This window comes from Artibeus jamaicensis, unplaced genomic scaffold (assembly GCF_021234435.1).
Source record: "Artibeus jamaicensis isolate MK-2021 breed Jamaican fruit bat unplaced genomic scaffold, CSHL_Jam_final contig_525, whole genome shotgun sequence".
Classification (NCBI taxonomy): domain Eukaryota; kingdom Metazoa; phylum Chordata; class Mammalia; order Chiroptera; family Phyllostomidae; genus Artibeus; species Artibeus jamaicensis.
In genome coordinates, this window is record NW_026521874.1 from 4123074 (window position 1) to 4150537 (window position 27464).

The 27464-nt window shown below is 39.7% G+C and overlaps 1 protein-coding gene across 7 annotated transcripts in view; it reads left to right on the forward strand.

Annotated features, from left to right (window-relative positions):
- The window catches only part of IFT81 (intraflagellar transport 81), a 133112-nt gene that overhangs the window by 70386 nt on the left and 35262 nt on the right, over positions 1-27464 (forward strand). For 3 of the 7 annotated variants that reach the window (XM_053669628.1, XM_053669630.1, XM_053669632.1), the window contains exons 2-11: positions 3479-3643; positions 4332-4435; positions 5022-5202; positions 7537-7626; positions 10130-10195; positions 10509-10619; positions 11625-11709; positions 16753-16916; positions 18243-18338; positions 23027-23173. In XM_053669628.1, coding sequence (XP_053525603.1) covers positions 3500-3643; positions 4332-4435; positions 5022-5202; positions 7537-7626; positions 10130-10195; positions 10509-10619; positions 11625-11709; positions 16753-16916; positions 18243-18338; positions 23027-23173 — 1188 coding nt within the window. In that variant the 5' untranslated portion in view covers positions 3479-3499. Of the gene's footprint in view, positions 1-864; positions 973-1013; positions 1180-1366; positions 1392-3478; positions 3644-4331; positions 4436-5021; positions 5203-7536; positions 7627-10129; positions 10196-10508; positions 10620-11624; positions 11710-16752; positions 16917-18242; positions 18339-23026; positions 23174-27464 lie in introns of those variants that run through there. The other 4 variants (XM_037144625.2, XM_037144631.2, XM_053669629.1 and 1 more) reach the window with 4 other exon arrangements.

The following is a 27464-nucleotide window of genomic DNA, read 5'->3' on the forward strand; positions in this document are numbered from 1 at the left end:
GTTGTTTGTAAATATGATGCGAAATCTGTAGTTGGTTTCTTCTAAGATGTTTAAACAAGCAACTATGTTTTCTGAGTGTGAGGAATTTCTTTTTTATTTCTTCTCATTTTCTTCATTGACATCAATAAGTTCAGTGATTTCCAGCCTATGGGGGTGGGAGGAAGGGGGTGTTTCAAAATACCATTCACCAACTGAGGTCTCTCCCAAGCCAGTTAGAGCAATGGGGTTTCTGTTCCCCGTCTCCTGTGACCTGGGCACCGAGATCTTCCTTCCGCCCACCTCATAGGGCGTGAACTCCATGAAGTCTGCAGGGGAACTTCATTCCTTTCTGCAGGTGCCTAAAAAGAGGTTCTTAGAAGCCAAGAGGTACCTTAGGCCATTTGCTTTTTTTTTTTTTTTCCCAGTCTCTCACCATATTATAAAAAAAATTTTACTGGATTAAAAAAAATTAATGTGGCCCAAATAATATAGCAAAACTGAAATCTCTATGATGAATGTCTTCTTTTAATCCTGCCAGAGACTGTACAATTGCTCCTACGTCTAACCTAATTTGGAGGTACTTATGTCAAAAACCTAAATTTGAAGCTCTGGCCAAATTCCTCTTGCCCAGCCACCAACAAAGCAGCCGTCATCCATGTTTGGTGAATCAGTATTTTGTAAACTGCAGGACGCTGGGGGAAGTTTACCGCCGCGGTAACAGCCCCAAGTTCTCTAAGTTGCCAGCAGTGGCTCAGAACCTGGGAACCGGCTTGGCACACGGACCCACCCCCAGCCGCCCAGCACCCTCCACCCCCCACCGCCTGGGCCAGTGCACGCGCCTGGGGGTCCCCGGAAGCACGCCGGCCCTCCCCGCCGGAAGTGACGTGTCACGGCCTAGCAACCGTTGCCAAGGAGCTCGGTTCTGGGAACCCACTAGAGCCCGGATAATAGCTCCGGGGGGTGGGGAAAGTGGTTTCTTGGAGAAGATCTGAGGTAACCTCCGCACCTCGCGGTCGGAAACTTCCCGGAACCCAGAGATAGGAGAAAACTCCCGCCCCGTCCCCTTCCCTTTCCCCCTGTGGCATCTCGCAGGCGGAGGGGTCGCCGCAGCTAAGCCCCCACAGCCAGAGTCGGCCTCTGCCGGGCCTAGCGCTGACCCAGGCCGCTCCCCCGCCCAATGAATCGTCGCGGAGCCCGGAGGTGTCTGTCTGTCGGATGTGGGGCCCCTGTCTCCTCTCTTGAGCGCGAGGTCGAGGGGGACACTATTTTTGGGAATCCTACGAGGTTGCTGGCCAGCGCTCGAGCCAGCTTTAGACAAGGGCGGCGTGGTTCCTGTCCCGAGTTGTGCCAGATAAACGCACGCCCTGGTTTTAATTCTTGCCCCCACCCCACCCCCTTGGGTTCTTTTGAGGGTAAGTGCTGGTGATTTAGTGTGGCAACTTTCCGCTGGAAGAGGGAAAATAATTGCTTTTGCTAATTTTAGAGCACAGAGCCCACTGGGCATAGACAGCCTACCTGTTCCAGCACATCTTTGTCCTGAAAAAATCTGGTCGGATACTAGCGGGAAACCCGACTAGTTTCTTTTCCTCTCCCGGTAACGTTCACAGGTGTTGTGTTGTGGGGTTTGTTTTTTTCTTAAAGAAAAAATATATGTGTGTGTGTGTGTTACAAATATATGTTTAATTTCGAAATCATTGAAAAATATATATGTGTGTGAAGGTTATGCTGTGGACGCTCACTTAAACGACTTCTAACATTGGAAAACGTGCATCTCCAACGTGGATTTCTACTTAATTTAGGTCAAGTTTTTCTTTTTACAACTTAAAGAAAACTTCAAATTCATAGCACACATTGGTTATCCTTTCTACTTTTTTTGGATTAATTTTTAACAATAATAATTGTTTACTCATGAGTTTAACCTAATTATGGAGAAATATAATGCCCTCACATTTTGATGTTTTTTAACTATCCAGCTCCACTCACCCAATTTAAGAGACCTATTTCAGAGCAAGAGACATGCTGCTCCAGCTAATGTCTTGGGTAAAAGAACATCTATCCATTTTATGGTTAAAAAGTTTTAGGGAGCACTAGGGCAATTCTTTCTTCTTTAGCGGTTCATTTTAAAATTTAGTTTAAAAAATCACTAGTTAAAAAAAGTGACCTGCCCTCAAAATTTCTACTGCTTCTTCCCATACTGAACAAGTGATGCCTGCATGCAGGAGATGCTAGGAACCTTGGTAAAGCTCATTGGCTCTTAAATAATCAGCTATCCAATTTTTTAAAAGTTATGATATGTTGCACTTATGCTTATGGGGGTTTTTTGGCTTTGGGCCTCTGAACAAATTCATTCAGTTTAGTGGGAATTCAAAGATGGAATTAGTCACAGATAAGTCCTCATGGCACTTACAGTTTAGCAGAGAAGAGAAAATGTAAGTACCTAGTATGAAATAGAGAAGTGACTGCAGGAGAGCCGTGTAGGTAAAGTGTCAACTTGGAAGGTAGGCTCTGTTATTTCTGAGGCAGAACAAGGTGGGTAGCCTAAGATTTCCTGGAGGGACTTGCCTTTGGAAGAAAGTAGGGCTTGGAAAACGGTTAGGATTTGTACCGCTGGAGGGTGGGGGAGGGGAGAACAGTCCTGCTAGTGGAGGGAAAACGGCATTAACTGGAGGCAGAGGTGGAACTAGGGAGTAGTAACCATTTCAGTCGCTGAAGTTTCCGAGGGTGAAAAGCACCAATTTAGAAGTACAATTGGGAAAGGCTAAATTGAGCTAGATCTTTTAAATCCAAGAAGTTTGGGCTTTATTTTGTGGACAATGAAAAGCCTACCGATGACTTGGAATGGGAGAGGTGGAGACTGGAAAACGTGAGGCTATGATGTTATTGAAGGCGAAGGAAATGAAGGCCTGAATTACTCAAGGTGGCAGAGTCCAAGCCTACATGGCCGATCTCGGTGGAGGAAACCAAAACCAAAGAGAGCATACCCAGGCTAAAGCCTGCGGCCTGCCTCTGCTCAGCCTCACTTGGGTGTGGCCAGGCAAAAATGTGGGCCCAGGGTTGCCAGATCTGATTTTTGAGAGACTGGAAATCTGGATTTGAATGTAAAAATATTCCCCAACTTTAAAACATGGGCTATTAATTTTTTTTAAATTAGAAATATGTCTGTAATCTAACAAGTTTTTATCCCCTGGGTAGAAGTTGTGGAGCTAACTGAAGAGATGACAGCTATATTATTCATTATATTATTTATTATTATTTGTCCATGTTAATTCAGGTGACTGCTGTCACACAAGATGAATATACAGAAACATTTGGCATCAGATATTAACAGTATATACTGTAGCATTCATAATAAAGTCTTCACACTCTGATGATTTCTTTTAACAAAATAACTTTTTCATTATACTCTTCACGCCTACTCCCTATGATCTTAATACTGATTTCCCCCCCAGGACTTTTGTTACCAGTATCGAGGATTTTTTTCTCTATTTTTACTCTTTAGTTTAAGTTATAAGACCTGACCATGAGTGATCAAATCAAATTCATTGTGGACAATCTCAACAAGGAGCCTTTTAGGAAGAACTATAATTTAATCACATTTGATTCCCTGGAGCCAATGCAACTATTACAAGTTCTCAATGATGTCCTGGCTGAGATTGATCCAAAGGTAAGCAAGCATTTCCTCTTTCTCTGTGATGAAAAGGGTGGCAGGAGAGCCAGATTTCTGCCTCTAACTATCCGTGCTTTGGGCAAATTAGTTACCTTCTCTGGACTTTATTTTCACGAGGCTTATAACTGTAAAGTGCTTGTAAATGATCTTTAAGATTTCTGCTCTGGCTGGTGTGGCTCAGTGGATTGAGTGCCGGCCTGTGAACCAAAGGGTCACCTGTTCAAATCCCAGTTCAGGGCACCTGCCTGGGTGTTGGACCAGGTCCCCAGTAGGGGGCGTGCGAGACTCCCTCCCTTCCCCTCTCTACAAATAAATAAACAAAAGATTTCTCTGGCACTTCAGAAATTAAATTATCTACTTGTACTTTATTTAGAAAATATTTCTCTACTTCCAAACATAAATAGATTTGGTCCAGGAATAAAAATGCTTTTACAAAAGGCTTTATTGTATTGTAAATTAGCTCACGTCTCTGCATGGAGAATTTTTACTGGTGACATTCTTAGTATGAATCCTGATCTGACTTGGGTGTCCCCTCACTTGGAATCTGGGGACCTCCGAACTTAATTGTTTTATTAAGAGACCACTGTGCTTGTTATGCTCTAGCAGAACAATTTTGTGAGTTTAAATATTGTTCTTTGTTAGATATACAACAATAACATATTTTTTTAATTTCTTTATTTGTTAGCAAGTTGTCGATATCAGAGAGGAGATGCCAGAGCAGACAGCCAAACGGATGTTAAGCCTTCTTGGTATTCTTAAATACAAACCTCCAGGAAATGCCACAGACATGTGAGAATCTGATTGCATGTTGCTTTCTTTCCTTTAAAAAAAATTTAGAGAAGTTTTACTTATATCTTAAATTAATTGTATTACTTGTTGTTTTCCTTAAGCAGTGCTTCAGTAGGCAAAGCATAGGCTATAGGCAGTCTTCCTAGGCGATACCTGGTCTCCCCAGGTCAATGGCCTTGGAACATCACTAAATTCAAAATAATCTTGAACTTTAAATGTTACTCTGGCATGCAGAAGTTCTCAGTGGGTCAGTTCTTCTTCCTAGTCAAAAAAGTCAGGCAGATCCACGCTATCATCTATGTGCCATCCTAGATAGGAACAGTAACTTAAGCCTACCCAGTCAAAGAAGTGAAGTATCAGGGCTGACTCTACCTGCGACTGGTTGCAACACCACCTTTGTAAATATCCCAGTAACATATTAAGGGCCTGATTTTATTTTTATTGTTAATGTACAGACTGACTTAGAATAGCCTTGGTTTTATCTTTTTTAAATTGTCATGGAAAGCAGTCAGGGCATTGTAAGTCAGCTCGTGAGTGAAGGTTACCTCCAAGGTTTACTTACAGGCCTGTGTGTGTGTGTTTATAGGAGTACCTTTCGTCAGGGTCTGGTGACTGGAAGTAAACCTGTAATTTACCCTGTGCTCCACTGGCTTCTTCAGAGGACGAATGAACTGAAGAAAAGAGCGTATTTAGCTCGTTTTTTAATAAAACTTGAGGTGCCAAGTGAGTTTCTTCAGGATGAAACTGTGGCCGATACCAATAAACAGGTATTCAATACACGGATAGTATTTTGAAATGGTCTCTAGTGGGTTTCGGGGTGCACGTGTTCAAATCCACGCTCCTCTCTCTCTATTTCTTTGCTCTCTGTATTTTCAGGTGACACCAAAAAGTAATGTTCATCTGCAGTCATGTATTAAGAAATTGACATTTGTACACAAATACCAATTCAGGGGCAGGGGTATGTGGGTAGACAAAAAAAGCCCTTGAAATGAATGCTTTTTAGCATAATTTAATACTTAAGCATTGTGGGTAGATAATGGATCCTGGGCACTTTGGACTCTGGATCGCCAGGACTTTGTTGATCGGGTAGATGGCTACACAGTTTGTCATCCAAATCAGAGAGAAAGGGACTATCAGAATAATTACACCAGGACAAAGGGTATGAATTGACAGTATCCCAGGCAAATTGGGACAGGCGAGAGCCCCTGTGAAGACCGCGTGGGCACAGAAGCTCATCTGGCAACCTCAGGGGACTTTCCGGTCAGACAGAAAACAGAGGAAGGGCCAGGGACTTGAAATTTCAATGCACTTTCCTCACCAGAGTTTTGAGGTAGTCCTGGGGTTTGGCCTTAAGATCTTGAAGCCCTTGACCACTGAGGACTCTGCCAGGTCTGGCTCCTGGGTCCTGGGATTAAAAGCATGTTGCTGCCCTGCTGGTGTGTCTCTGTTGGTTAACTGTCCTGTAACCAAAAGGCTAAGGGTTCAGTTCCCAGTCGGGACATATACCCAGGTTGCAGGTTCAATCCCTGGTCACGGTGCTTAAGATCCCTGGTTTGGGCACGTACAGGAAGCAACCAATTGATGTTTCTCTCTCACATTGATGTTTTAAAATAATATCCTTGGGTAAGGATTAAAAGAAAAAAGCACATTGCTGATCAGAGACTATGGAAAGAGGCTTCTGGTTTAAGATTTCAAGGGACTTGGATTGTAAAGGAGAGGGCCTCTGTTTAGCACCCTGTGCTCTTTATTCCAACGCATGTGGGTAGATGGATTGTGCTGGCTTCGTAAAGAGTTTGTCAGTCCGTCTTCCCAGTGGGTCGTGAGGTCTATAAAGACAGGTGTGTCTTACCCATCAGTTTTTGTTTCTAGGGCTTTATAGAATTGCTTCTATATAGTATGTGCTCAAAATTTGGATCGAATCAAAACAACTAAATGTTTTTTCATCCATATATTTTGTTATTTTGGTAAGCATGTCATTAACTCAAAATAGAGTCAATATCGATCCCTTAAGATATTTCTGGGGTAGCCATGTTTCTGCAACTGTCGTATGAAGCATTACCGTAGATGCCACGGAGAGAACAGTGGAATGCGGCCGCCCGGCTGGTGACCACCTTGGAAGGCTTTACGGAACGTAGGAACTAGAGAAGCATAATGTGAAATAGTTTCTCCTCCCTGTTCTCTCCCATTGAATTGATAAAAACCAGTTCCTCTGGAGGAAGTTTATTAATAGTTTTTACTAAATATGCCCAGCTAATTAATGGAAGAATTCATGATAATAAAGACTGTTCCTGCAGTATTTGAGGTGTAAAATGACTTACCTATTTAGCTACTCATTTAGCAGAGACCTTAATGAAAATGCATATTTTCTTTATAAATAAAGAGCTTTAGAATAATTCATAGATTTTTTAGGATATGAGTAGTCTGGAAAAATATTTCCTGTCCCTGTCCACAAAAAATGTTATTTTTGTAAAAGTTTGGATAAGTGTGATTTTCTTCATTCATTCACATATTTTCTATTGAACACCTATGTGAGTTCTGCACTGTGCTAGGCCCCAGGGACATGAAGATGTACGTGATCAATGCGATTCTTATCTTCCTGGTTCTCACTGTCTAATGGAGGGAAACAGGTGAGGAACGAGACAATCGTGATTCTACATGATGTCCACTCTGATACCATGACACTCAGACATGGGGCTAGAGAAGTCTCCTGTGAGGGTAATGATACCAGTGCTGAGAGCTGAAGGATGAATAGGCATTATTATCCAGGATAGGGATGAGGGGAATCATAAGGTGTTCTCAGAGGGACTAGGGTTTGTAAACTGGAGTGAGAGCACGGAATGTTCCAGGAACTGAAAGGAGAACAGCTAGCCAGAATATAGAGTGTGCGGTAGGAAAGTAACCAGAGAGGAAGCTGGAGCAGTGTTTACCGACCACACTTCACAGGCCTACTGTTTTGTGTCCTATATAAATGTTCATGATGTATTTTTAATGCTGTGCTTATAATGATTGAAGTAGTCACTGTAAGTAAATTTATAGATAACCTAAGACAAGCCTACTAGATGTGGTCATTAGTTTGTAATTTTTTCCACTTGTTCTTCTAGTATGAAGAGTTGATGGAGGCCTTTAAAACTTTGCATAAAGAATGTGAGCAGCTTAAGACATCTGGATTTTCTACAGCAGAAATAAGAAGGGTAAAGAAAAGAAAATACAACAATATTTATCTATTCGAATAATATTAGATTTAGTATTTTTGCTTTCATTGGATTCAGTATGAGTGTTAAGATTATATGGAAACCAGTGATAGCAAAAGGCAGGTTTTCTTCCGTAGGACCTTTGCCAGTTCTTCACTGAACAAATTAGTGAGGACGTGGTACATTCACAGTGAGTTCTCACGTGCCATGTGGAGCACTACCGTGGACTTGAAAGGTTTATGTTTTGAGTCTCTGTCTAATATATGTTTATATTTCTAGATAGATAGATAGATACAAGTATCTGACATATATTAGAGAAAGCAGAAAAGAACAAAGAAGATAAATGGTCCAGTTGTTAACATTTTGTTTATCATTTCAGGTTTCTTGTGTGTGTTCAGAGGTATCACTCTATCCTTAATTATTTGTATCTTGCTTTTTAAATCATTATATCAGGAATATATTCCTATTGTTATCTTTGTACAATATGATTTTTAATGACTATATAATATTCCATAGTGTGGATAATTTAACCATTTTTGGGTTTTTGTTTTCATTCTTTGCTGTTATAGATAATGCTGATTATCTTCTACATAAATTTATTTTTGTATATCTTTGATTGTTTTCTCAGCATAAATTTTTAGAAGTGGGATTACTTATTAAAACATATGAAAATTTTTAGGACTTTCTTTTTTGAGAGGACATTTATTAAAGCCAGGGACACGAAACAAGGCAAAGCCTATAATAAAAGCAGCAACAGGGGAGAGACTGGTCCAGGCTGCCTTGGCTCTAGAAATGTTCAGGGAAGGAAGTGAGCCAGGGCAGAGCTGCTGTGAGCTCACTGGACGGTCAGAGGAAAGGGGCCTTGGGGACAGATGCAGCGGACTAGCACTTGTGCTGCCGCTGCCCATTGCTCCCCAGGTTGTGAGTCTCCTGGGGTCCCGTGGAGGTTAGGAGATGCCCACGTGCGAGGGAGGGGAAGGGAAAGGCACGGGCAGGTGGGCTCCTGGGAGGAAGAGCACTGTTAGGACTTTCGATGCTCATTACTTAATGCTCTCCAAAAAATACTTCACAGTCTCACCAGGCATTTAAGTTCTGTCCCCAAACACCTGCTGATTCTCGTTTTCGTGAATTTTGTACTTTTAGAACTCCTATCAATGCCATCTTTATCTTCTCCTTCAATCAGAAAACATTAGAAGTTGCTGTAAGAGTTTGTTGACTGTAGTAGAATGACTCACATCCAGTGGGGGAGAAAGCCCCGTAAGTCACTGGCAACACATTGTGGAAGGAGAGTGATGGGCGTCCGCCTGCTGTTTCTCTGTTGTGTCGTGTGACTAGGCCAAATCGATAAAATGGAGTCTGGAATTTAAATTTCGTTCATGCCTATCAAAGAACGGATTTTGAACATTTCTTTGTGGAAAATATGATTCATTAATAAAAAGAAAATAATTCACTTAAAATCCCATGCTCTACGGATCACTGCTATTGGTATTTTTAGTGACTCTATTTAAATCTTTTTCTGGATGTCATACTATGCATGAATGCTCTAAATAAACCACTTCTTCCAAGTGATTTCATATGTGGTGCCTTTTTCTCATGTCATTAAACATTCTTTTGCATTATTTTTCATGGCTTTCACTGTATCATAGTTTACTTAATAATAACTCAGACATTTGGATCATTTCCAATTTTTAGATATAATTAGCAACTATGAGAATTCTTATAGAGAAGTCAGTGACCTTTCATTCATATGTTATTAGGACAAATTCCCAGAGGTGGCATTAGGGGGGTAGGTGTACACATATGTTTTAGGACTTTTGATGTTGTTCTTCAGGGCAGTGCCACCTGCAGTGAGTAAAGTACCTGTTTCCCTAAATTCTGTCAATGCCGACTACACGTAGAGTTTCCCTTGTGCCGTTGCTGTGCTGGTTAGGCTGTTAGCACTCTAGGTTGAGGAAGGGTTTGTTTGTTTTCTTTAGAAAATACTGTGGAGCTGGTTAAAAGGAAGGTGGTTTATCTTTGAAGTCTTTATTTTTAGGGAGGGAATTTGTTAATTGACAAAACCAGACACCAAGTTGTATCTTAAAAACACCATAGTCTTAAAAATAATTTTGATGGAACATTGGCAGGATATGTAGTGTGGTATTTAACAGCGGATAGGATGTCAGCAGCTGTTCGTGTTTTTAGACCTGCACGCTTCCCATTGTAGAAGGTTTTTGAAAAATCCTGTGCCCATATTTGGAATCAGAACACAAGTGTGCTGGCTGGCAGCCTCACCTTGCTACCTTCTAACCTGTTTCGGTTGCTTTTCTTGAAAAGCTGCCACATAAATGATCGTGCATAGGGAACCCTGGGGGTGGAGAGAATAGAATCCCAGCTGGGATCTTTGTTCCTTAATGCTCTGGTAGTAAGTGATAAAAACGATAGATGCATAATTATCTAAAACCCTCTTCTGAATTCTAAAAGAATACTTTTTCTTATTATGTCGTCTCTATTACTTTTCTAGGATATCAGTGCAATGGAGGAAGAAAAGGACCAGCTCATTAAGAGAGTTGAACGTTTGAAGAAGAGGGTAAGGCAAGAATTAGCACTGTCAGGCTTGGGCCCCAAGTGTTAAGTGCTTGCAAAGACTTCGGAATGCAAATAAAGATTAAGCAAAGCATGGGTTTACATCTAAGGAGGGACTCAAATAGCACTGACTGGAAGGGAATCTTCTTAGGCAATAGCCCAATACCTTTAAGGGCCTGGAGTCCAGAGCTTTACTGTCACCTCTGGGGAGTACTATTTACCACAAGGAAATGATGAGTGGATGTCTGAGTCACGTGGCATGCTAATGGCTTCCTTAAACCTTACTGTGCCATGTACTTCTTACTCCCTTACTGTAGGTGGAGACAGTTCAGAACCATCAGCGGATGCTTAAAATAGCAAGGCAACTTCGAGTTGAAAAAGAGAGGGAAGAGTTTCTTGCACAACAGAAACAGGAACAAAAGAATCAGGTATCCATATAAAAGTTTATGTTCTCGTGATGAAGGAAATAGAATTCCAATGTAAGCAAAGAATCATTTTGGAAGTTCATGTTTCCCTCTGCGAACGTGGTGGAATATTCTTTTAAGAGTATTTTGTGATGCCATCTGTGTGTATCTGTACACTACCTCTCGGCTTATGTTGGATTCATGTCATTGCAACATTACCGAATATTCATTGTAATGTTAAGCAGTAAGGTTAACTGCTGATAAAACTGCCAGAATCTCTCATTCTTCCAGAATCTCGGTGTCTAGAGACACTGCCAGGTGTCTCTAGATTCTGGGGCTGTGGTAACCTCCTCTCTACCCCACTGATCACAGTATCCCCTCCGCTTTACTCCACTGGTGAAGAAGCAAATCAGGAAAAGGCTCTAAAACACTCACAATCCCCATTGTTAGACTTTACCACAAAGAAAAAATAATTTGGTCAGAAAATAATTAGTTTTATTTTGTTAAGAGTCATTCTTAAAACTGAGGAGACTTATACATTAAAAATATAGCTCAGATCAGCTTCATTTCTTCTAAATGGGTAGCCGTCTGGCTCTCTTAGGGCTTACCTGGCATCATGGTAGTCCCACTTCAGCAGGAAGCCGCATGGCCTGGCCCTAGGTGGTTACTGAGACCAGTTCTGATCCGGAGAGATCACTTGTGAGAAAGCTTGCGTTCCTTAAAGTTAGGAAAAACCATGTTATAACAAGAAAAGCGTGGTACATATATTTCTTAAACAGGTATTTTTCCTTGATCACCAAATTCAGAAAATATCTTTTTTTATTTCTGAAAGCTCTTTTAAAAAAGTTTTACATGAAAGATTATGAGGGGAACCATTTACATTTGGGATTTAACATAATAATTTTTTTAGTTCTTATTATTTGTTCCTTTTATATCACAAGAATTATATGGAACTTACATTTTCGTTATCTGTATGAGTACTAGTTTTCACTAGACTGAGCAAGTAATGGGTTTAATTCTATTTTAAAGCTATTTCATGCAGTGCAGAGACTGCAAAGAGCACAAAACCAGCTGAAAATCATGCGCCATGCAGCAGCAGATGCAAAGCCTGAAAGTAAGTGGAAATTATTAGATGATCTAGTTGATCAGAGACTGTTAGTTTAAATCAGTAGTCTTCCTTTAAAGCAGTTGTTAAGGAGGATTGTCATTAGGTTCTTTCTCAGCATTCGGAGTGTCCCTTTCTAGCTAATGAGGGAGAGCCCTGACGCAGGCATCTTTACGTTTCACCTGGGGCTTTAAATTCCTGTTCAGTGCTTTGTCAGTGGGTGAGGGTAATGAAAACCGTGTGGGCGCGGCTCGGCAAGTTGGGAGTGTATGGAGTACTTCGGATGGAAGTTACGAAAAAGATGGATGGAGGAAAAAGTGTGAATCGTTGTTTTAAACCAGGACTATAAAGACAAAGAATAAAATGCTGGGCCCTTAAAACTGAGTATTTTTCATGTGTGTAGGGTCGTGCTAATGACGTGGGGATCTCCATTGTCGCGTTAGCTTTACACAGAGGATACGTTGTTCCAGTATCCCAGGTTACACCACTGTACCCATCCTGGGCATTTTTGAAGTGTTTTGTTCCTAAGAAGGGAGGCCATGTAAACTGGAAGAGCGGTGCACAGCTCCCATGGGTATTATAGATGTCTTCCAGTGTCAACATCCAGCTGTGAGAGGGTATTTTTTCCTCTGGTATTCTGTGAAATATTATACTCTAAGACACAGCACATAGAATGACCATGTAGAAAGACCAACAACAAATGTTGGTGAGATGTGGAGAAATTGGAACTCTCATATGTTGCTGATAGGAATATAAAATGGGGCAACTGTATCTACAGTAATAGTAATATTTCATTTTTTAACTTGAGTCAATAGTCTTTATTTTGCTTTGGCTTCCTAGTCTAAATAGAAATTATTTGGGCCAGGAAATGCATAATTGTTTATTTAGTAATAAAATGGATAAAGTTCTGTTTGGGGCATCTCTTGGAATGTTGGTTTAAAATACTAACATAAGTAATATGTTAGTAGATGCTGCTAAACAATAAAACCAATTGCATGTTAAGTAGTAATAAAAATAATCAGCTCAAGCCAACAGTCCGTTAATTCAGTATTTATTGATCATCTCCTGCATGTCAGAAACTATGCTAAGTGTTAGGAGTAGAAAGCAAAATGTTTCAAGTGCTCACAGCGTAGTGGACAAATGACAAGCAGGGGGCAGTTAACATGCAGGGAGAGGAATATGCTGATGGAGCTCAGCACAGGGTTCTCTGAGGACAAACGAGAGGCAAAGCACTGAACACTAACACGGAGTCAGATGACTTCCTGGACATGGTGGCCACCGAAGTATGTGAAAGACAGAAAGGTAAAGGTGTGGAAGACGTTCCATCTGAGGTACAGTGACCTGAAAGAACATAAAGATAGTAGGCTGAGCGCATGACAGATGAAGTAGAGAGAAAGGGGTAAGCTGCTTCTGACTGCCTGTCTTCGAAAAGAGGGCAGGAAAGGGAGTGTGCGAGTGAGTGAAGGAGACAGCACTGTGCCCGACCGCGGGAGGGTAGTGCGTGGTGTTCGTGCGCTGCAGGAAAGTCAGACAGATGGCGATTTGCAGTTTTGGGAGGAACAGGTGAAAAAATGGATGACAGCCTCCGCTGTTTGCCCCAGTGATGCCCCCACATTGTACTGAGTGTTTCATAACAGTGACCACAAGGTGGTAATTGTTGGTATATCTAACTCTGACTTAGCTGAAGTCCAGGAGAGTCACCAGGTCATAGTTGGTGTTTCTGTTTCCAGGCCACACACTAGCTCACACGTAGCTGGCACTCACTACATAGTCTGGTAAGGACTTGGGAGGTGCGAGTGGAGACCTTAACCCCACGTAGGAAAGCGTGATCTTTTCCACCACAGGAGGGGGGTCAAGTGAGGAAAAACGGTTGAAGTATGAAAATAAGGTATTATGTATGTAATACATACGTTTTGTGAGTGGACGGGAATGGGGAGCAGGAGGTCAAAGTTCTTGCTTTATTGACATCTTGGCAAACAGTTGAAGGGTTGCACTCAACTGTTGTACATCAATGAAGCAGATGTTCATTGATCTGGGTACTTAGTTTAATAAGGTTCATCTAAATTCTTCAGTAACAAAAAGGATTGTAAAAAGTTTCTATTTACTTAAGTAATATAAAATTTATTTTTAAAAAAGATTTTATTATTTGTTTTCAGAGAGAGGGGAAAGGAGAGAGAAAGAGAGGGAGAGAAACATCAATGCCTGGCCCCTCACACGCCCCCAAATAGGGACCTGGCCCGAAGCCCAGGCATGTGCCCTGACTGGGAATCAAACCGGTGACTCCTTGATTTATAGGCCAGCACTCAATCCACTGAGCCACACCAGCCAGGGCTAAAAATTATTTTTAGTATAACTATGTAATTTGTATTTTTTCAGAGTAACAGTCATACTATAAAACATTCAAATTCATCTTGATACTCTATATATTTGTGACTGTATATTTGTGACTATATATTTATTTATTACATGAAAGAACCTACTCATTCAATTATAGTAGGATCAGTGAGATGTTTTCAGGGATTTTTAGTTTAAAAAAAAAGTTTGCAGAGATTTTAGTGGCCGGAATTTCAAAAGATTATTTTTTAAAAAGTGCATAAAGTCCTGGCTGGTGTAGCTCAGTGGATTGAGCACGGGCCTGTGGTCCAAAGGGTTGTGGGTTCGATTCCCAGTCAGGGCACATGCCTGGGTTGCAGGCCAGTTCCCAGTAGGGAACGCATGAGAGGCAACCATACATTGATGTTTCTTTCCCACTCTTTCTCCTTCCCTTCCTCTCTCTCTAAAAAAATAAATAAATCTTAAAAAAAACTGCATGAAAACATACGACTACTTTTCAAGGTCTAAATTAAAATTTTTAAGAGAAGAGTTTAAAATATGGGAATTCTATTTTCATGGGTTTTAACACCTTTATTAAGGTAAAATTGACAAATCATAAACTGCACATATTTAAAGTATACACTTGATAAGAAACCATCAACCTAATCAAGGTAAATATATTCAGCACCCCAGCCTCTCCTTGTGCCTCAGTCAGGTCTCCCTCCTGCCCAGCCTTGACCCTCCACCCGCCCCCAGGCAGCTGTTGATCTGCTTGCTGTCACTACAGACTAGTGTGTGTTTTCCAGAATCAGAAATGTCGTTTAAGTAAGGAATATAACATTTAAGGTTTTTTAAATAAGGAAAATAATAGTTAAGAATTTTAAATCTTTGAGAGCATTGCAGACTTTGATTTCCTACATCTCTGAGTACACGCAGTACATTTAAGAGCTTGGAGATGGAAAAAACTAGTCATCTAATAGCCAGAGAAACCAGGATGTAGATTTAATCAGAAACCACATCGGAATGGCTGTGTGATTATGGGGTGATTCATTAAACACTTTCTCTTCCCTCTCTTTCCCCAGTCCCTAAAAAATTGGGGGGAAGTTGTAGGGATGAATGAAAAACTCATGAATTTGCCATTAGTAAGTTTTTACGTTAAAATATGGTTAGTACAACAGAACTAAAAATAATTTTAAGGCTTTAGGCCAGGTTTATTATGCAATCTATGTACGTAGATGACTTAAACCGGAAATCCAGTGTTTTAAAAAGTGAAGCCAGAATTTGTAAATGTGTAATGGAAAGATCTGAAATAAACTTTTAAAAGCTCTTTAAGCTGGGAATTTATAACAAAACTATTACTGAAAATCTTTTTGTGTGTATATTTGTATACTCTGCCCAAATAAGAGAAGTATTGAATTTTAAATATATAATTTAAGTTGCTACCTAACTATAAACCGATACTTTACAAAATCAAAACTTACCAAACATGGAAAACTGAAGTGTAGATAAAGAAGGTAGAAAATTTCTTTTTTGGATTTTAATGTGTACTTTTAATGATATCTTCATTGCTTTGAAACTGACAAATTATAATGTATTACCACTTATGAAGTAATATAATAGAAATAAAAATTGCCTCAGAATTATTGCAAAAGAAAAAGAGTAAATGACCACAAATAGAAGAAAGAACCTGGATTTCACTTACACTGTCATCTGGTCCTTGGATTTCTTACCTAGAATGCAAAATGTGACCCAACAGTATATCTGGCTTGTTTTTTTCTTTTCCAACCACAGTTTACGTTCAGTACCATCCCACACCAGTTTCAGATGTACATATAGCAAAGTGGCCAGAAAACTGGGAAAACCATGCATTCCACAGACTGGTTCCCCCGCTGCATCCATCTGGCCCCATCCCCAGTTCTTTTGACATTACTGACTATACTCCCCACACTCTAGCTGGCTTTTTTTGCAAATGTTATTTTTGCATATTATTGAGTGTGAAAGAATTGGGTGGTGCCCTGGCTGGTGTAGTTCAGTAGATTGAGCCTGGGCCTGCAAACCAGAGGATCGCGCTTCAATTCCCAGTCAGGGCACATGCCTGGGTTGCAGGCCAGTTCCCAGCAGGGGACCAATGAGAGGCAACCATACATTGATATTCTCTCCCTCTCTCCTTCCCTTCCCCTCTAAAGATAAATAAGTAAAATCTCAAAAAAAAATCGGGTGGTCATTTGAAAGGATTATAATATTACAATACTTTTTTTGTAATTATTTAAACATTTCTTCCATATAAGTTGTCCTTTTTCAGTATCATTCTAATAACATCAAATGACTTCTGTGGCCAGTCTTTTATGGTACTGTACAGAGATACCCTATGCAGATAGATATATGGATATTTTGACAGATATATCCTAGTGTACAGTTCTTGTATTTTCTTATTTTTATTTTTTGAAGATTTTATTTATTTATTTTTAGAGAAAAAAGGGAAAAACTGAGGGAGAGAAACATCGATGTATGATAGATACATTGCTAGGTTGCCTCTCACACGTCCCTAACTGGGGACCTGGCCCACAACCCAGCCCTGTGCCCTGCCTAGGAATCAGACCAGGGACCTTTCTGTTCACAGGGCAGCACTCAGTCCACTGAGCCACACCAGCCAGGGCCAGGTCTTGTATTTTAAAATATATAGAATATAACCGTACCTATACTTATGGACTGAATATTCACTTTTTTTCATTTCCAAAGGTTTAATGAAGAGACTAGAAGAGGAGATAAAGTTTAATTCATATATAGTAACTGAAAAATTTCCTAAAGAATTAGAGAACAAAAAAAAAGAATTGCATTTTTTACAAAAAGTGGTGTCAGAGCCTGCTATGGGCCATTCTGATCTTCTTGAACTTCAGTCTAAAGTAAGTGACGATCATCTTTTTATAGCTCCCAATTTTATCTCATCCTCAGTCCTGTGAAAGTTATGTGAACTGCTTTCCATAGTGTCCGTGGCTTCTAAGTTAACCTGAGCTAAGAGCTGATAGCTCTTGTGAAAGTTGCTCTTTCTGAGGAATTATAGCATGTAATGCCGTTATTTAACATACATGGTGTTATAAAACCCTAGTCGCCTGATTGGGAAACTAAGTAACTTGGATGTATAAATTAATGCATATGATAGACTCATAGGTTTATGTATTCATAGTACATAATTGGCTAATGTAATATATTGTAATAACTAGATGGCAGATTTTAAATATGATTAATTTTTATTTTTAAGAGTAATATAGCAATTTTATATTTAAAGCTAACTATTTATTAGCCTTTTATGCCAGCTTTGAAATTACTAAACTTTCTTGTAATGCTCATTAAAACCTGGTATCATCAATATTATAACATTTTTGCTCACTAGAAATAAAACTAATCAGATGTGTATTTTTAACAAATATTAAGAACGTTGAAAGGGTTTTTTTTTAGAACATTGAAAGGTTTTGACTTGCTAATTACTTAATGTTCTTAATAGCCACCAAAATTAAATACATAATTTTGATTATTTTATTTTTAATTTTCTTAGGGAAATTAGATGTTCTAGTAAAATTTGGCTCAAATTTAATGCTGTAGAATTAATAGAAGAACTCTAGTCTTTTCAAAGTATAGATAGGTATACCGAAAGCCATGTCATTTAAAAAAACTTTTCGAGAGACCATATGCTTCCACTGGCCTTGTTCAGTGTTACTACATCGGAGAAGGTCCAGATTAATGACTGGCATACAGCACAGTGTGGAGACCACAGGTCATTAGAACAGGACGCTTTCGGGTGTCATCCAGCCACTTCCCAGCTGGGTTCATGACTACCTTATACAAACCCTGGGGATGTTAGTCTGCATTTGCTGTGTCACTTGCAGTGACTTGAAAGTCACCACCTAGGCTCGGGGGTAACTTCAGATTTTCAGAAATTGTCTTTTTCAGAATGTATGAATATTTCATGCTGAATACTTCAGGATAATTTAGGCATGAGTGGTTAGATCCATATAAGTAGTAATGTGTAAATATTTTTAACATGAGCCATGAAATGTTAATTATTTCTAGAAGTAATCACAACAACCCACTCCTAACTTTAGCAGAACTGTTCCTCCTATCAGATCACTAGTGATAAAACTGTAAATTCAAAGTTTGGTTTAGCCAGTTGCCCCTTCCTTTAGGTAATCTTAGGGAGAGAGTTAACCTTTTAAATTTCTATATTGTTTCAGATAAATGAAATAAACACACAGATCAATCAGCTGATTGAAAAGAAAATGATGAGAAATGAGCCAATTGAGGGCAAACTGTCACTATATAGGCAGCAGGTAAGACTGTGCTTTGGCCCCTCACTTAGCTCTGAACGCCTGCATGAACACCACAGGCTGTGTGATCTCTAGTGTAAAAATGAGAAGGAATAGAGAATAGGTGTCCTTATATCATGGCCAGTCTCCAGATTATAACAAGGAATTTGTAGAAAAGCCACAACAGACTTGTGTTCAAGTTTGAAATGCAGTGCACCTGACAGTGCCCGGTTTCCTTTGCATCTACCAGCCGTGGCGATAGAGCCATTTGTGTTTATGTCTGTGAGTGTGGAATTTGATTGTGTAAATGAAAGGTTACCTTAAGTGATTTAAATCAAAATGTTTATAATCTGTAGTGAATTGAAGGCAATGTACTGTTTCCAGTTTAAAGTTAGTTTGCAAGAACAGAATTAATTAAGTTTTAGTGCTAAGGCCGTTTCTTATTTTATCCACAACTACTAGACTGTGAGGTTATATGTTATGTATTGCTAGACAAAACATTTAGATGAAAGCAATGGGTTATCTGAAAATAGGCCAGGCAGAAGCAGTTTGGTTTGAAAAGCATTCTGTAACCTCAGAAAATGCTAAGCTACACAACGAAGCACTATTCAAGGATTTTATAGTTTTTTGAAAAAAGATTGTATTTATTTATTTGTTTTTAGAGAGACAGGAAGGAGAAAGAGAGGGAGAGAAACATCAAGTGGTTGCCTGACCAATGGGGACCTGGCCCGCAACCTAGGCATGTGCCCTGACCTGCAGCTGAACCTGCAGCCCTTTGCAGTGGGATGACACCCAACCAGCTGAGCCACACGGTCAGGGCAAGGATGTTAGAATTTTTAAAAACCTTTCTTTAATGGAAAATTTGAACCACATACAAAAGTAGACAAGAGGGTTCAGTAAAACCTCACGTGTCCCTAAGCTTTAGCAGGCACGGTCCTCTTGTGTCATCTCTACTCAGGCCATTTTCCCTTATGAAGGGTCTACCTTTATTTTACTATAAATGTATAAATGCTATTGGGCTTATTCTAGATTTTCTATTTATTGCCTGTTTATGTACCCATACTGACAGTTTCATTTATAGAGCCTTTGTAATCAGGCTCTAATGTCTAATAAAAGTAGATTTAACATTGTGTTGAAGGTATTTGTTCACACCGTTAGAAAAGAGAAAGCAATAGAAACTAAGAATCTGGTAACAGCCCAAGTGCCCACCAGTAGATGAGTGGGTAAAGACCCCCAATTGCTTTTTCAGGGTTTTCCTTCAATTCTTGCTTGTGTGTTCTTCCGTATGAGCTTTTTAAAAAAGATTTTATTTATTTATTTTTAGAGAGAGGGAAGGGATGGAAAAAGAGGGGGAAAAACATCAATGTGTGAGAGATGCACCAGTTGGTTGCCTCTCACGCATCCCTATCCGGAGACGCGGCCTACAAGCCAGGCATGTGCTCTTACTGGAAATCGAACCAGCGACCCCTTGGTTCAAAAGCTGGCACTCAATCCACTGAGCCACACCAACCAACCAGGGCCAAACAAGAAAAAAAAACATAATTTAAAAAATTTGGTGTTGCTTTATATTTATCAGTTACCTCAGAACTTACCTCTTTATGATACTGAGACTTCCAGTCTTAGAACATGACGTGTCTCTCCACTTGTTCACGTTTGTTTTTCCTCATTACGTTTGGAACTTGTCTTGTTAAATTTCATGCTACCGTTTTTTATTTTTTACTTTTATAAATGAAGGCTCTTCTTTCCTGTGTTCTCTGACCAATTTATTTGTCCATAAAAGCTATTGATTTGTTTACTGGACTTTTTCCATAGATTTTCTTGGCTTTTTAGGTATATCATCATATGCTATGAAAATTTTTTTTTTTAATTGTTGACCTTATTACAGATGTCCCCTGTTTTTCCCTCTTTTGCCCCCCTCCACCCAGCACCCCCTCTCCCAGCCTTCACCACACTGTTGTCTGTGTTCATGGGCCATGCACATATGATCTTTGACTAATCTCTTTCAGTTCCCGCCAGCCCCTCCTCCTGAGATCTGTCAGTCTGTTCAGTGTATCCATGCCTCTGGTCTTACTTTGTTCATTAGATTCCACACTTGTATAAGTGAGATTGTTACCAAACAGAGGTCCAAGGTGGGAACAATATATGGCCCACCCAGGGATGCCAAAAACTGCTACAGAACAACAGGGGCCCCTCCCAAGGATGGTATACTAATACCTACTGGGCTCGCCTGTCCACCACCAGAGGAAAGACATCTCTCAATGCCAGAGATTTATGAAAAGGAAAGGAAAGGTTTATTTAAAGCTATACAGATTTAAAGTAGAGACCCAATGTCCCCCATTAATTTATCAGAGTCCTTTAGGATAACCACAGACTCCCACAGAGCTTCCTTCCCCCCTGCCCTAATTCAGGGTACCGTAACTCAGGAAAAGAAGCACACGTCCATGTTTCAGGTCACTGCCATCATCCGGTGGGTCGCCATCCGGGCAGGATCTCCAGTTAATCCAGTCATGTGGCACCTTCTCATGGTCCACTGGCAAGAGTTCTTTGCACCCATTTTTCCAGGCAAAGTCTCTCCTGCTTCCCAGGCCACGCGGCCAAAGGGAGCACCCCAAAGCCCCATGGGCCTCTTCTACCAGAGCTGCAGGGGTCTGCACTCTGGCCAAAACTGCGTGGTTCTTCTTTCCACCAGAGTTGAGGAGAGGGTAGGCCGAGTGGCGATTCTCTGCTAAAGCCGCATGGTGATTCTCTCGTACGTGGCAGCAGGAGTCCCCATTCTGGCTGAAATGCGTGGTTCTCTCTACCTCCAGCTGTGGGGGTCCCTACTCTGGCAAAGCTGCACGGTACACCTTCTCACATGGCGAAGAGGAGATCCTCACTCTGCCAAAACCGAGTGGCTCTCCTCCTCAATGGCTGCAGCGTCTGTATTTAAATCCCCGCACCAGTCTTTTTCTGCAGCCCCATTTCTGAGTCCTCCTACAGTCGGTTACACCTGCCAGGACTCCCATATCCTCCTAGCTTTAGTGGGCTGCCATAGTGAGTCTGGTCAGGTGTGGACCCATGGCGTGGAACCAATCAACTCCAAGCTCTCATGCAGGCACTGTAACCAGGAGATGTTGTCTCTCAATTACATCCTGGGTGGAAGTCACTCCCTTCTCCCTGGCTCAAAGCATGGCCACAGCTATTTAATGTATCTATGAAGCCAGTTAAAGGTTATAGATATGTTAAATGACCATTCCAGAGGTTAGCTGCAAAACTATTGCTATGCAGAACAGCTCTCAATGGCCCTGCTTCATTTGTCCCTTCCCCAGCTGACACCTGTGGAGGGAAGTAAGGGGTGAGGACATCTTACATGTCTTTCTAATATTTCCTGGACACCTTGAGTTCTGGACCCCATTCCAAACCCCTTTTTTGCCTCTCCCCCCGCACTTGGCTACGCCCGGTTACAAGAATGGTATTTGTCCTTTTCTGATTTATTTCAATTAGCATCATAATCTCCAGGTCCATCCACTCTGTCGCAAAGGGTAAGATCTCCCCTTTTTTACAGCTGTATAGTATTCCATTTTGTAAATGTACCATCTTTTTTACCCACTCATCTACTGGTGGGCACTTGGGCTGTTCCCAGATTCTTAGTTTCTATTGCTTTCTCTTTTCTAACAGTGTGAACAGATACCTTCGACACAATATTAAATTGGTGTGGTGGTAGTGGGATTTTTATCTCGTTCCAGACTTTAGTGGAAAATACCTTAAAATTTCTCTACTAAATAAGGTCCTGGTTTGGGCTGAGGCTTATATATATATTTTATCATGTTAAGGAAGTACACCATCAGTTCCTCTACAGTTCTGAAACTCTTATCATTCCTCCTCATTTTTTAGTGGGCATGCTTCTACAGAGAGAAACATTCCTTCATCACCTGTCTTCAGTTTTTTTTAAAAGGCAGGGCAGTTGAATTTTTTTAAAGGTTTGCAGTAGAGATTCCCCTTCTCCAGTCACATTGAAGAAAATACTTACAGTATTTCAGTTTAGAAGACAGTTTGACTGTTGTTCTTCCTGGGCTGGTACAGCTTTGATTCATTAAAGGAAATCCTCCAAGAGCTGCTATCGAATATGAAATGCTGCATTCGTGACAGGAGCAGCCATTCGGATTGTGCAAACATTTGCATAATTCTAGTGAGTTAGATGTGTGACTTTGAACCTGCATTTTATTTATCAGCAGGCCTCAAATATAATATATGCTTTAACCTTTCATTTTTAAAGTATGGATATTGAATTTAGATAAGATAACCTGTGTCGTAGGTTTGAAAATAAAACATTCTTGTCTTCTTCCAGTGAAACGCAATATACCATGCAGAAAAGCATTACACTTATGTTAGCTTCTGTTTACTTACCTGGAATGTACTTTCATTAGCATTTGAGAATTATTTGACAAGATTTCAATATTTTTATTATTACTGAATTTTTATTTCTTTACTGATATCCCCTATATTTTCAGTGCTTTGGTCTTCCAAAATATTTTTAGGTTGATATTTAATATTCATTGTAAACTCATACTAAATATATAACTGATGATGATAAGTAGTAGTATAGGTCAGGACAAGCCAACCTTATATTGAAATTTTAGCATGGTAAAATCTAAAAAGTAGGAAATTTCACAATTTAATAGATAGTTGATTGTATATGTTATATTTTACATTCATATTTAATGCTCAATTAGGCATCCATCATTTCTCGCAAAAAAGAAGCAAAAGCTGAGGAACTTCAGGAAACAAAGGAGAAGTTAGCCAGCCTGGAGAGAGAGGCGTCAGTGAAGACAAATCAGACCCGTGAACTTGACGGCACTGAGATTTTGAAGGGGGATGAGGTGAGTTGAGTTTTCTCTTGGGACAAGGATGTGAGTGTTGCTCTTGTTTGAAACCATTAATGATTTTGCCTTTTTATTTTGAATTTAAACAGTGGGAAGTGATTTTTAAAAACCTATTTATTTAAAACTGAAAACTCTGTGCAGTCATATTAAGATTTTTAAAAAGATTTTATTTATTTATTTTTAGAGAGGGGAAGGGAGGGAGAAAGAGAGGAAGAGAAACACCAATGTGTGGTTGCCTCTTGTACACCCACTACTGAGGACCTGGCCGGCAACCCAGGTCTGTGCCCCCTGACCGGGACTCACACTGGTGACCCTTTGGTTCGCAGACTCTTTGGTTTGCAATCCACTGAGCCACACCAACCAGGGCAAGATTTTCTTAATATATAATTATAGATCTTAGTGATTTAGTGAGCTAATGTTCCAAATTTCCACTTTTTAATTAAGTGAATTTATTTTGGATTTATTTATTATAGGTATTAAGTTATAAAAGTGAAACAAAATGAGTGGGTATATATACAAAAAAAAGTTGTAATTGTTAATAAATGTAATTTCATAGAGAGCTGAGAAAAATTACCTTCAGGTTACTTTGTCTATAATGTGTGTTTGACCAGTTGCACTGACACCATTGGAATCTCATCGTAAATGATGATGAACTTAAAAATGCAGTTATATCTCAGGTTACTGTGTGTACGTTAAATTTCAAAGAGTGCTTTCACAGCTGTTATTTCATTTATCCTTTTGTCAGATTCATGTGATTAGCAGGAAAAGTAATCATTGTCATCTATAGATGGTTAAACCTGAGCACCAAAAATATAATTCCCTATTTTCTTTTCATGAAGTTAGCTTAAGAAAGAGTGAATAAAGGAAGGAAAATATCTTACCTTCAGCTTAGTGATTTTTTTTTAGGAAATCAAGGGATAGATCATATTATAATTCCTAAGCATTGACTTGTACTTGACCATCTCTTATTGCTCTGTTATTTTATATTACCTCCTAGGCCTTAGCAAAAGCTACTTTGAGAAGCTGCTCTGTCCAGAGCTCATTTTGGCTTTGAAAAGTTAATGAATTCATACTGTTATGAACTGGCAGTGAACCTTCACTGTGCCAGACATTTTCTCTGTGTTGCTTCTGATAGTAGCCCTCCCAGTATGCCTTTTAGCTAATTGTGGAAGGGGTAAATTTCAGAAGTCAACAGTTAATTAAAACACCCCTTTGGCTTTTAACATCTGTGTTCAGATCACTTTGAGACACAGGAGCACTTTAAGTGATACTTGGAAGCCAACAGCCTGTGCTTGGAGACATCCTTGCTTTCCAGGAAAAAGAAAAGATTAATTATGCAGCAGTTTTGCTTTATAAGAGAACATGTTACCTCCTAGCATTTTTATATCTTCTTAAGAAAATGCTGCCCAATTGACAGGAAGTACTAATTGCTATGTCCACATTTGGTATGACTGATGCTTAGACTTCAGTATTAGATATACCCATATGCCAATGGGGAAAAGGACCTAATGCCAGGACGTTAGCCTTTATTTTTTACTAAATGTGGTGTATAGAATTTTCTGATGTATCTGATAGCAGAAAAAGGCATGCTTTTTAAGAAAAATTTATTTCTTTTTAGACGGAAGGGAGGGAGAAAGGGAGAGAGGTATCAATGTGTGGCTGCCCTCCTGCGGCCCATAACCCAGGCATGTGCCCTGACTGGGAATCCAAAGGCGACCCTTTGGTTCACAGGCCAGCACTCAAATCCACTGAGCTACACCAGCCAGGGCCATCCTTTTTTTATTAAAGGGAAAAGATAACTGGGAATTATAAGGTCCACTTAATTTTTTAAATAGTGGTCAGAAGTGGGAACATTTTGAATAAACCACTTACTTGGCATTTACTTAAAAAAACAGAAGGTATTGAGGAACATTAAGCGACAAATCTTGGTAGACCAATTTTATAAGTGACAAATCTTGGTAGACCAATTTTATATTCTGCTTTGATGAACTGATAGGTCATATGGACAAAAGGAGAAAGTTTGTTATATAATATAGCTGGACTTTACTGAGGTTTCATTTGATACCACATGGTAATCACCAAAAAGTCATGTTCTTTGTGACTCACCTGTTAACACAGTTGGTGAGAGGGTATCAAGAAGTAGTAGCATGGTGTTCGGAAAGAATACAAGGCCAGGAATCACAAAAATGGGGTAACATTTATTGAGTACTTTTTCTGTAAGGCTCTGTGCTAGAGGCTTTGCAAACATAACTTTACTTCTTGTAAGATGTAATTGGGACTACGTGAAACTAAAAAGCTTCTGTATGGCTAAAGAAATCATCAGAATGAAAAGGGAACTGAATGTGTGGGAGAACATATTTGCCAGTGATAGATACATCAGACAAGGCTTTGAGCTCCAAAATATATAAAGAACTTGTACAACTAAATACCAGGAAGACAGACAATCCAATTAAAAAAATGGGCAAAGGATCCAAATAGACACTTCTCTAAGGAGGACATACAGAAGGCCCATAGGCATATGAAAGGATGCTCAACATCACTAGCCATCAGAGAGATGCAAATTAAAACTACACTGAAATATCACCTCACACCTGTCAGAATGGCCATCATTAATAAATCAACAAACAACAAATGTTGGTGAGGATGCAGAGAAAAGGGAACCCTAGTGCACTCTCGGGAATGCAGACTGATGCAGCCACTGTAAAAAACAGTATGGAATTTCTTCAGAAAACTAAAACTGGAACTGACTTTTGACCCAACAATTACGCTGCTGGGAATATACCCTAAGAATTCTGAGTCATCAATTAAAAGAACTTATGCACCCCTATGTTCATAGCAGCGCTATTTACAATAGCCAAGAGCTGGAATCAGCCTAAGTATCCATCAGTAAAGGAGTGGATCAAAAAACTGTGGTATATTTACACAGTGGAATATTAAGGAACAGAAAGAAAGAACTCCTACCTTTTGTGACAGCATAGATGGAACTGGAGACTCTTATGCTAAGTGAAATATGATCTCACCTATAAGAGGAATCTAATAAACGATAAACTAATGAACAAAATAGAACCACAGGCATGGAAACGGAACAGAGTGAAAGTGACCAGTGGGGAGGGGGTTTGGGGATAGTGGTGGAAAGAAGGGGAAGGGACTGGACAAAGAACATGTATGAATGACCCACAGACATGAACAACAGTGTGGGAATTGACTGGGGGAATCGGGTGGGGTGGAGGGGTAGAGGAGGGCAAAAGGGGGGAAATTGGAACAACAGAATAACAATAGAAAATGATTTAAAAACAGATGTTATTTACACTTACCATTGAGCTAAGGGAGATTGTATATTCACACAGCTAATAAGTGGCCAAGTTGGGATTCAGGTCTTTCTCACACGTTCCTTTTGACCTTGAGCAAATCACTTCTCTGCCTGTAAAATGGGGGTGATTTTAATCAACCCCCATTCATAAAAAATAGAGTATCTGTAAAGTCTTCTGTTTTATTATACTTTATCATTTTAACATTTCATTTTCATTGTACTGTCTTGCTAGAGGCAATACACAGAAATAAGCACAGGAATGTGTTTTTCCCTTATTCTGCCAGACTTCTGACATAGGGAGGAATTCCTTTGAACAGTTGAAATTATTTTCTAAGTGATAGAGATTTTCTTGTTCAGTCTAATCTGTCTTGATTTATTTCTTTTCATACTGGTATTTAGTAGGTGGTAAAAAGGTTAAGTTTAGAGACAACAATATCTTAACTAAAAATTTATAATAATGAATATTTAACTTTTTATATCTCTACTGGATTTAAGTGTATAATAATTAAGCATAAATCTGGTTGAAACTATATTCTCAAAGAATTTTGATGCTGTATCTCTGAGAGAAGTCACCAAGATATGCTGTGGAACCTTGCCTTTGATTCTGACATATTATTTTTATCAGTGTTTTAGATTAATAATAATAATTAATGTTAATTTTGCAATTGCAATATGCCAGACCCAATAGTAGGCTTATTATATATGGTTTTTTTAAATTTTATCAAACAACTCTGTGAAATAGATATGATTATTCTAGTTTTTTAAAGGTTTTATTTATTTTTAGAAAGAGGGGAAGGGAGGGAGGAAGAGAACCATCAGTGTGAGAGAGAAACATTGATCAGTTTCTTCTCTTTCACACCCACCTGACCAGGGACCAAACCAATGACCCAGGCATCTGCCCCAACCAGGAATCAAACTGGTGACCTTTCACCTTGCAGGACAATGCCCAGCCAACTGAGCCGCACCAGACAGAGCTAT